Source organism: Pseudoliparis swirei, chromosome 14 (assembly GCF_029220125.1).
Source record: "Pseudoliparis swirei isolate HS2019 ecotype Mariana Trench chromosome 14, NWPU_hadal_v1, whole genome shotgun sequence".
Lineage (NCBI taxonomy): Eukaryota > Metazoa > Chordata > Actinopteri > Perciformes > Liparidae > Pseudoliparis > Pseudoliparis swirei.
In genome coordinates, this window is record NC_079401.1 from 770947 (window position 1) to 781613 (window position 10667).

At 48.4% G+C, this 10667-nt stretch overlaps 1 protein-coding gene and 1 long non-coding RNA gene across 3 annotated transcripts; both read left to right on the plus strand.

Moving 5' to 3' along the window:
* Nucleotides 1-390: 390 nt before the first annotated feature.
* LOC130204517 (E3 ubiquitin-protein ligase TRIM63-like) lies at nucleotides 391-1749 on the plus strand. The gene has a single exon (XM_056431299.1). The coding sequence runs from the start codon at nucleotides 482-484 to the stop codon at nucleotides 1493-1495; it is 1014 nt and encodes a 337-aa protein (XP_056287274.1). The 5' UTR covers nucleotides 391-481; the 3' UTR covers nucleotides 1496-1749.
* Nucleotides 1750-4403: 2654 nt separating this feature from the next.
* On the plus strand, nucleotides 4404-5174 carry LOC130204520 (uncharacterized). Of its 2 annotated transcripts, XR_008833697.1 has the most exons (4): nucleotides 4404-4432; nucleotides 4521-4738; nucleotides 4815-4901; nucleotides 5138-5174. It is a non-coding gene; the product is annotated as an uncharacterized LOC130204520 (long non-coding RNA). The 2 variants fall into 2 exon arrangements; XR_008833696.1 differs by lacking the exon at nucleotides 4404-4432 and having other exon boundaries at nucleotides 4473-4738.
* Nucleotides 5175-10667: the final 5493 nt, after the last annotated feature.

A 10667-nucleotide genomic window follows, 5' to 3' on the forward strand; every position in this document is an offset into this window, starting at 1 on the left:
GTGTGTGTGTGTGTGTGTGTGTGTGTGTGTGTGTGTGTGTGTGTGTGTGTGTGTGTGTGTGTGTGTGTGTGTGTTGCTCTGTTGATCTCTTGTTGCAGCTGTTTGTTGCTCCAGCCCCTCATGATGTTTACACACTGCTGCTGTTGCGTAACACAGACACACACACTCACACACACACACAGACAGGGTCAAAGGTCGAGCAGACAGTCTGGACGAAGCGTAACGTTTTGTGGAATTATTTGCGTTTAAAGGAAGAAAAATATCTTAGTATTTATCTAGATCAATAAAGTGGCATGCTGTTGGAGTCGTGTTGCTGCAGGTGGTCTTGGGGGTCTTGGGGGAGGTATGTGCAGCAGGGTCTATTTTAGAGCCGGTGTGACACACAGCCGGCGGGGGGGCGGCGGCTATAAAGACCGGGGGCCGGTGCAGCCGGCAGACAGAAACAGCCCCGGAGCCCCAGAGACCTCCGGACCAGAACACCATGGACATCCAGACGGGTCCGGCGGGCCGAGGTCTGGGCGCCATGGAGAGCCTGGAGCAGCAGCTCGGCTGCCCCATCTGCCTGGACATGTTCAGCAAGCCCGTGGTCATCCTGCCCTGCCAGCACAACTTGTGCCGCGGCTGCGCCAACGACCTCTACGAGTCCAAGAACCCCTACCACTACTCCGGGGGCAGCTTCCGCTGCCCCACCTGCCGCTTCGAGGTGGTGCTGGACCGACACGGCGTGTACGGGCTGCAGAGGAACCTGCTGGTGGAGAACATCATCGACATGTACAAGCAGCAGCAGGAGAGCAAAAGGGGCGTCGCCGAGGACCCGCCGCCGAAGGACCGGGACGCCGAGGAGCCGGCGTGCCCGGAGCACGAGGGCGAGCGCATCAACATCTACTGCGTGAGCTGCCAGGCGCCCACCTGCTCCCTGTGCAAGGTGTTCGGCCAGCACCGGGACTGCGAGGTGTCGCCGCTGCACGCCGTCTACCAGAGCCAGAAGGCCGAGCTGCGCGCCGCCGTGGAGCGGCTCGCTGCCGCCGACGGCCCGGTGCGGGCGCTCGTGGCGCAGACGGACGCCGCCTGCGAGCGGATCCGGGAGAACGGCGAGCTGCGGCGGAGGCGGCTCGGCGAGAGCTTCGACCTGCTGTACGCCACCCTGGAGGAGCGCAAAGGCCACCTCCTGCAGCGCGTGGACCAGGAGGCGCAGCGCAGGGTGGCCTGGCTCCAGAGCCTGGCGGAGCAGCACCGGCAGCGGCTGCAGCTCGGCAGCCGGCTGCGGGAGAAGCTGGAGCAGAACCTGCAGACCGGCGGCGCCGCGGAGTTCCTGCTCACCGCCAAGCAGCTGCAGGAGGAGGCCCGGCAGGCCGCCGCGGAGGCCCCGCTGCAGGGGCCCGGACCGGGCTACGAGAACATGGAGCACCTGAGGGTGGACACCCAGGAGGCGGAGGGGCTGCTCGCCAGCATGGACTTTAGGACAAGACCGGTTCATGGCGAGGAAGACCAGTAGGACAAGACCAGGACGTACGGACCAGAAGGTTTTTGCTGCTGTTATCAGAGACTTCAGGTACTCGAGGAGTCGTGCATCGTTCTGGAACGTTTTTGCACTTGACTTTTTATACTTTTCTATTTTTCTCGTCACTCAAGTTTTATTTTTCGTGTTCGTCTCTTTGTAGAAACTGAAAACTTGAAGATTCATTCAGACCGATTCAATGTTGAAATGTCTCTTTTGACGGTGTGAATAAAGTTTTATTTGATTGTTAACTTCGTCCTTGGCATTTCTCGGGACTCTCCCGGCCTGAGAGACCGTATTTAGCGGCACACGTGTTGTCCTATATTTACCGGGGTCAGTGAACGCCTCCTGGCCTTACTTAGGCGTCTGCTCGTGTTAATAGAGGCAATAATCTGCGGTGCGGGACAGGAATAGTTCAAGAGGGGGTTTTGTGTCTCTGGCTGGGGGGGGGGGGGGGGGGGCGGTCATGTTTCTGACTGTGACCCAGTTGGACTGAGGCATGCTGGGAGACGCACTGAAGCCGTTATCAGCTTTTTGTGGACGTGAGAAGGACGAAGAGGTCGACCTGTAGCTGTTTCCATCTCAGAGTATGAGGTGGGAAAAGAGCCACAGATAAACTAAATGTGCCTTCACAATAAATCACACAAACCCTAAACCCACCCAGTGGATCAGGGGGTGGTATGTTCCAGTGGATCAGGGGGTGGTATGTACCAGTGGATCAGGGGGTGGTATGTTCCAGTGGATCAGGGGGTGGTATGTACCAGTGGATCAGGGGGTGGTATGTTCCAGTGGATCAGGGGGTGGTATGTTCCAGTGGATCAGGGGGTGGTATGTACCAATGGATCAGGGGGTGGTATGTTCCAGTGGATCAGGGGGTGGTATGTACCAATGGATCAGGGGGTGGTATGTTCTAGTGGATCAGGTCGGTGGTATGTACCAATGGATCAGGGGGTGGGATGTTCCAGTGGATCAGGGGGTGGTATGTACCAGTGGATCAGGGGGTGGTATGTTCCAGTGGATCAGGGGGTGGTATGTACCAATGGATCAGGGGGTGGTATGTTCCAGTGGATCAGGGGGTGGTATGTACCAGTGGATCAGGGGGTGGTATGTTCCAGTGGATCAGGGGGTGGTATGTACCAATGGATCAGGGGGTGGTATGTTCCAGTGGATCAGGGGGTGGTATGTACCAATGGATCAGGGGGTGGTATGTACCAATGGATCAGGGGGTGGTATGTTCCAGTGGATCAGGGGGTGGTATGTACCAGTGGATCAGGGGGTGGTATGTACCAGTGGATCAGGGGGTGGGATGTTCCAGTGGATCAGGGGGTGGTATGTACCAGTGGATCAGGGGGTGGTATGTACCAGTGGATCAGGGGGTGGGATGTTCCAGTGGATCAGGGGGTGGTATGGACCAGTGGATCAGGGGGTGGTATGTACCAATGGATCAGGGGGTGGTATGTACCAGTGGATCAGGGGGTGGTATGTTCCAGTGGATCAGGGGGTGGTATCCCAGATAGCAGCTGATTCCGGGGCGGATCCGCCCTCAGGTCGCTAGATCCGCCCTACTGTCGCACTCGGTTTGCTCATGTGATCCGGATCCGCCCCGGATCCGGATCAAACAGCATCTGGATCACGCGGTGTTAACTTTGCCCCAGGCGGATGTTCCAAATCGTGCTCCTCCTTCTGCGCCTCGACTTTCCAAACTGGTATTTTCAAACCTGCAGCTCTGGCCAGACTACTTAGGTAAGTGTTGAATTGTGTTGCTACGAATTATGGCTGTTTTGAACTATCTCGGTTAGGGTTAGCTATCTTCTGCAGCAAGTGTGGTTATAACCACTGAAAATTCAGCGCAGCGCGCAGCTGTTGGAGCCAGGCTGTAGCTAATAATGGAAGCTCTGCTCACAAGCTAATAACGAGTGCTAGCTCATGAGCTAATAACGAGGCGCTAGCTCATGAGCTAAAAACGAGGCGCTAGCTCATGAGCTAATAACGAAGCTCTGGCTCACAAGCTAATAACGAGGAGTGCTGGCTCATGAGCTAATAACGAGGAGCGCTAGCTCATGAGCTAAAACGAGGAGCGCTAGCTCGCGTGCTAATAACGTGGAGCTCTAGCTCACAAGCTAATAACGAGGAGTGCTAGCTCATGAGCTAAAACGAGGCGCTAGCTCTCGAGCTAATAAAGATGGCCAGCACAAACCTGTTTTTATTTAATTCGCCATGTATTGAATTCTCAGCACTTAATTTACAATTTGCAATGTCATCCTCAGTTTTACAGAAGTGTTCATCAGGATCGATCTCTACAATTCAGGTAAGCACACATTTTTACAGTAGCAGTCGTGCCACAAAGCTGGTACGGTGGTAGTTTCTGCGTTTGGCCAAATTACCCGAGGGACGAAAGGGTGGACAAGGCTGTCCGAGGTGCCGAAGAACCTCAACCTGACTGGCAGACACATGATGTAAGAATAATTAGATCATGTGGTATGCTAATTATATTAATATTCTAATAATTAGCAGATTAAACAAATATAAAAAATCATTTACCTTATGTTACATATGGGGGGGAAAACAACATTTTAATCACATTGTTCTGGTCATAATTCTGTACTTTTTCATTGTGTTTTGACTTAATTTTTAGATGATTACTTGGTGGCAAGGCGATGGTTAAAAAAGTATGTCCTGTGACACATCCGATCTCCATTCAGAAGAGGAGGCAATTCCTAAAAGGAGAAAGCCAATGCCTGTGTGAGTAAATGTGTATACATTTTATTCTTTAGAACTTTTTACCTTAATAAAATAAAGTGTCTGTCATTCAATGTTATAGTATGACAAATAATATTTGCCCTCTTCCAACTATTGCCCTCCTCCACCACGGACTTCATCACCAGCAGGACAGCGAACAAGCCAAGGGTACACACCAACCTGGCGAGGGGCGAGGTGTGGTTCAGACGCCATTGCCTGCTGTGGTGATGTCAAATCTCTTAATCGTTACCTTTTTTAAATGTTATTCTAATGTTTTTTATAGCTGCTCAAGTTTAAATCCTGGCCATGCTGGAGATGCTTACACAGCAGGTCCATCAATTAACTGGCAAAGTTGACAGCTTTGTTCGCCCCAGTGTGATACAAATGTCTGGTCAAGAAGTGGAGTGGAGAGACCCGTTTCCGTTGACCACAATGGAGGAAGTGGACCTGTTTGAGCAACAGCTCAAAGATCCAGCCAACGCTATAATGAAGAAGAGTGTGGTGAGTTTTTTTTTTTTTTAAGAATCTACTAGCGGAACAGTTGCCCTCCTCCAACTATTGTCCCATCTCACCACAGACTTCATCACCAGCAGGACAGCGAACAAGCCATGCAGGGTACACACCAACCTGGCGAGGTGTGGTTCAGACACCATTGCCTGCTGTGGTGAGCAACAACTCAAACGGCTATGGGATTCAAATTGAACCTTTTTAATCATTTCACTTTTTACAATGTTAACGATGGTAAATTGGATACGAGACATGCAATACACACTGTCACATTGAATCCAAGTGAATATGATTATTACGATTGGATTAATGGCGTTGTATAACACTTGATGTTTCCATATTTGATGTAAAATCTCTTAATCGTTACCTTCTTACCTTTTTTACGAGCAACAGCTCAAAGATCCAGCCAACGCTATAATGAAGAAGAGTGGTGAGTTTTTTTTTTTTTTAAGAATCTCACGCAAAGCTCATTAAAATCTATTGTATGTCATTAACACTAGATAATACCCTGTTTGATGGTAATGTTTTTTTAAACAATATCAAATATTAATAGTACTTTTCTATCCATTTTAGATTTCCTCCTGGGAACAATCGGAGGACATGATGTAAAACGTGCAACGTGGAACATCCTCGCATGCATGTTCACTGATGATGTTAGCAAATCCATAAATTGGAAAGGGATTAATGGAAAAAATCTTTCAATCTAATGACGTCCAAGACTTTGCTCCTCGTAAGTAACTCATATATAATGAAAACAATTTGATTTCACCCGGAGGTCTTTGTGTTCAAACTTACGAATAACCATGTTTCTAAATAAAATGTTTGAATTGCAACTTTATTCTCTATTTAGGTGAATGTTACTCAACTATACCTTTACATAATAGTTATATGATATATTAGCTCTATGGAGTGGAGATGGTCAGCTGCTTCAGGTTCCTCGGGGTCAACATCAGCAACGACCTCACCTGGTCTGCTCACACAGACAAGGTGGTCAAAGCGACCGAAGCGCCTCTTCTTCCTGAGGAGACTGAAGAAGTTTGGCATGGATTCAGTCATCCTCACCAATTTCTACAGATGCACAATAGAAAGCATCCTGACTGGGTGCATCACAGTGTGGGAGCTGCACAGCCAAGGACCGCAAGGCCCTACGACGTGTGGTCAGGACTGCGGAGTTCATCATCGGTAGGGAGCTCCCAGCCCTGCAGGACACAGACCACACGATGCCTCAGGAAGACTGGCAGGATCCTAAAGGACTGCCATCATCCAGCCTTCAGTCTGTTCTCTCCGCTGCCTTCTGGAAGGCGGTACCGTAGGATCCGGTCTCGCACACAGAGACTGGAGAACAGTTTCTTCCCGAGAGCCATCAGGCTGCTCAATGGACACTGACACACGATCTACACTTTTGCACTCGACACTTTACACTCGTCACTTTACATACACTGTCACTTTCAGCCTTGTACTTACACTTACACTTTATATTGCACTACCTGCTTTCACTACCTGCTACTCCCATTTGTCTGTAGTTTAGTTATTATGTGTATTATATGTATATATGTTAGTATTATGTTCAGAGTTCTTGTACAGTGTGTATGTCATGTTATGTTATGTTATATTATGTTCGGCTATTGATAGTTGTTGTGTGGTGCCTTGTCCTAAGAATTTCAGTGCCCAGTCTGACCCTGTGTCATTCTGTGTATCTGACAATAAAAGACTTGACTTGACTTGACTTGACTATATTTAGCATAGCACACTTTAAGTGCCAGACAGCCACTAGATTTTAGACTGCATGTCTGATTTATGTTGCACTGAGTATTCATGTGATTTTGTATCTGCTTGTGTGATTACAGATGCTGTCAGAAAGAATCACTCAACACATGCGTCCACTGACGACCAGGTTCTTAAGCACGCCATTCGGTGGTTCAACCTGGCAGCAGACCGGTAGCTCCAGGAGGCGTGCTACTGTAGACGTCCCCCACACTGAACAGACTTAAAATATATCTTTTAAATGTGTGTGTATATAATTTTGTCCTTTCAAATAAAAAACTGTTTGACATTATTTACTTTTGCATTTTGTTGTTGTTGCATTGATGCATATTTGTTAGCTTGATCTGGGCCAAATGAGCCGCTTTATGGAAGGGTCAATATTTTATGAATATCTGCGTAATATTGGCGGATACGGGGCGGATCCGCCCCGTATCCGCCAATATTACGCAGCGCGCATCTGTTCCGGATCCGGCGCGGTGTGCATTTAGCCGCCGATCCGGACCCGTTTTGCGGAGCCTTCCCGGAGTCTACGGCGGATTTGGGGCGGATCTGGAACAGAGTCAGTTTGCTATGTGGGATGGACCAGTGGATCAGGGGGTGGTATGTACCAATGGATCAGGGGGTGGTATGTACCAGTGGATCAGGGGGTGGTATGGACCAGTGGATCAGGGGGTGGTATGTACCAGTGGATCAGGGGGTGGTATGTACCAGTGGATCAGGGGGTGGTATGTACCAGTGGATCAGGGGGTGGTATGTACCAATGGATCAGGGGGTGGTATGTACCAATGGATCAGGGGGTGGTATGTACCAATGGATCAATTCAATTCAATTCAGTTTATTTGTATAGCCCAATTTCACAAATTACAAATTTGTCTCGGAGTGCTTTACAATCTGTACACATAGACATCCCTGCCCCAAAACCTCACATCGGACCAGGAAAAACTCCCAAATAACCCTTCAGGGGGAAAAAAAAGGGAAGAAACCTGCAGGAGAGCAACAGAGGAGGATCCCTCTCCAGGATGGACAGATGCAACAGATGTAATGTGTACAGAAGGACAGATTTAGAGTTAAAATACATTCAATGAATATGACAGAGTGTATTAATAGTTCATAGTAGGCATATTCCACGATGGAGACCTCCACGATCCATCAGGCAGATGGCGGTGGGGAGGAGGAGTGGGCGGAGTCTCAACAGTGGGCGGAGTCTCAACAGGACAGTGGCGTAGTCATGAGCAGGAATTCCACGACCCAGACGATCCATCAGGCAGATAGGATCTATGCCGTCTCATAGGGTCCGATGACCCCATGAGACGTAAAGTCAAGGACTCGGGAGAAAGCAGAGTTAGTAGCGTGTGATTGAGAGATGAAAATTCATCCTTAAGGAGAGAAAAAGAGGAGATAGGTACTCAGTGCATCCTAAAACGTCCCCGGCAGCTATAAGCCTATAGCAGCATATCAAGGGGCTGGACCAGGGCAAACCTGATTCAGCCCTAACTATAAACTCTGTCAAAGAGGAAGGTCTTAAGTCTACTCTTAAACGAGGTGACTGTGTCTGCCTCCCGGACTGAAATTGGAAGCTGGTTCCATAAAGAGGAGCTTGATAACTAAAGGCTCTGGCTCCCATTCTACTTTTAAGACTCTAGGAACTACAAGTAGTCCCGCATTTAGTGGCGTAGCTCTCTAGTGGGGCAATATGGTACGACAAGCTCCTTAAGATATGATGGAGCATCACCAATCAAGGCTTTGTAGGTTAAGAGAAGAATTTTAAAAGTGATTCTTGATTTTACTGGGAGCCAGTGCAGAGCAGCTAGTGCAGGAGTGATGTGATCTCTTTTCTTAGTTTTAGTGAGAACACGAGCTGCAGCATTCTGGATCAACTGGAGGGACCTAAGAGATTTATTAGAGCAGCCTGATAATAAGGAGTTGCAGTAATCCAGTCTCGAAGTAACGAACGTGTGAACCAATTTTTCTGCATCTTTTTGAGACAAGATGTGCCTGATTTTTGAAATATTACGTAGATGAAAGAATGCAGTCCTTGAGATTTGCTTTACGTGGGAGTTAAAGGACAAGTCCCGATCAAAGATAACGCCAAGATTCTTTACAGTGGTGTTGGATGCCAGGGCAATGCCGTCTACAGAATCCACATCACCAGATAATTGATCTCTGAGGTGCTCAGGGCCGATTAAAATTACTTCGGTTTTGTCTGAGTTTAACATCAAGAAGTTGCAGGTCATCCATGTTTTATGTCTTTAAGACATGCTTGAATTTTACAGAGTTGGTTGCTCTCCTCTGGTTTTATCGATAAATATAGTTGAGTGTCATCTGCATAACAATGAAAGTTTATGGAGTGTTTCCTGATAATATTGCCCAAAGGAAGCATGTATAAGGTAAATAAAATTGGTCCAAGCACAGAACCTTGTGGAACTCCGTGACTAACGTTGGTGGTTATCGAGGCGTCATCGTTTACAAATACAAACTGAGATCGATCTGATAAATAGGATTTAAACCAAATTAGTGCCGTGCCTGAAATGCCAATCGACTGGGGGTGGTATGTACCAATGGATCAGGGGGTGGTATGTACCAATGGATCAGGGGGTGGGATGTTCCAGTGGATCTCTGCCTTTACATAATACTTTTAGTTCCTGGTTTAATTCAGGCCTTCATGAGGGAACTTGTGACTCTGAAGGTCAAATATTAAATAGTATTTCTCTTCAGAGGCGACAGCTGATCCGTTTGTCTGGAGGGAGAGTTTGACCCCGACGACCTCCTGCTGGGAATCAGCTGCTCCGACACCAAGAACACATGATTCACCCTCAGGTCACGGCTCTGACTCATCGATCAGAACACAGTCTCAGTACTCTGTGTGTACTCTGTGTACTCTGTGTACTGTACCTATGAAGCCGGAGGAGGGGGTGGTCCTGGATCAGGTCCCACAGGGTCCAGGTGGACTGGGGGTGACGCTCGTAGAGCGGCTGCTCGGGTCGGAGAGAACAGGTCGAAGTCCGGCTTCAGGAACCACTGCACCACAACAACAACAACAACAACAACAACAGCAGCAGCAGCAGCAGCAGCAGCTGGTGAGGCCCCAGCAGGACGCGGCTCACCTGGGTCCGGAGTACTGAGCCGGACCCCAGACCAGCAGGGTCACGTCCTGGTACCGCTCGCTGCTGGAGAACTGGTTCCTGGGCCGGGCCAGAAGGGCCACAGCCAGAAGGGTCCGAGGTCCAGGAAGTGAAGGCTCAGGGACAGGAAGAGGAGGAGCCAGAGCAGCAGCCACTTCCTTCCTATCTGCCTGATGGATCATCGAGGTCTGGGTCGTGGAATTCCTGCTCCTGACTACGCCACTGTCCTGTTGAGACTCCGCCCACTGTTGAGACTCCGCCCACTCCTCCTCCCCACCGCCATCTGTCTGATGGATCGTGGAGGTCTCCATCGTGGAATATGCCTACTATGAACTATTCATACACTCTGTCACATTCATTGAATGTATTTTAACTCTAAATCTGTCCTTCTGGTCACATGACATCTATTGCATCTGTCCATCCTGGAGAGGGATCCTCCTCTGTTGCTCTCCTGCAGGTTTCTTCCCTTTTTTTCCCCCTGAAGGGTTATTTGGGAGTTTTTCCTGGTCCGATGTGAGGTTTTGGGGCAGGGATGTCTATGTGTACAGATTGTAAAGCACTCCGAGACAAATTTGTAATTTGTGAAATTGGGCTATACAAATAAACTGAATTGAATTGAATTGAATTGAATTGAATTCCTGTACAGCTTCATGCTGAGTATACAGAGAAAGTACCGTGAAGCCGGCTGCTGCTGCTGCTGCTGGCCGGGCTGAGAGCGAGGGGCCCGGAGCGGGTCGGCCCCCTGGTCCCCGGACCTCAGGACCGGAACCAGAACCACGAGACTCTGACACGTCACACTCAGGGCTTGAATATTACAATAAAAACATCGTAAAAAATATATATATACATAAAATATATATATATAAATATATATATTTAAAAGAAATTATCTATATATATATATTTGAAAAAAGTATACAATTAGAACATAATTGTAAAAGATGTTCATCTGTATGTGATAAATAATAAAAGAATAATAAAATGAAATACAGAAAATAATCAAATAGTGATAAAACGGGAATATTAATCAACTAACA

Bases quoted from the DNA above. Each gene is read 5' to 3' on its own strand.
- LOC130204517 (XM_056431299.1), top strand. From the start codon at position 482: ATGGACATCCAGACGGGTCCGGCGGGCCGAGGTCTGGGCGCCATGGAG.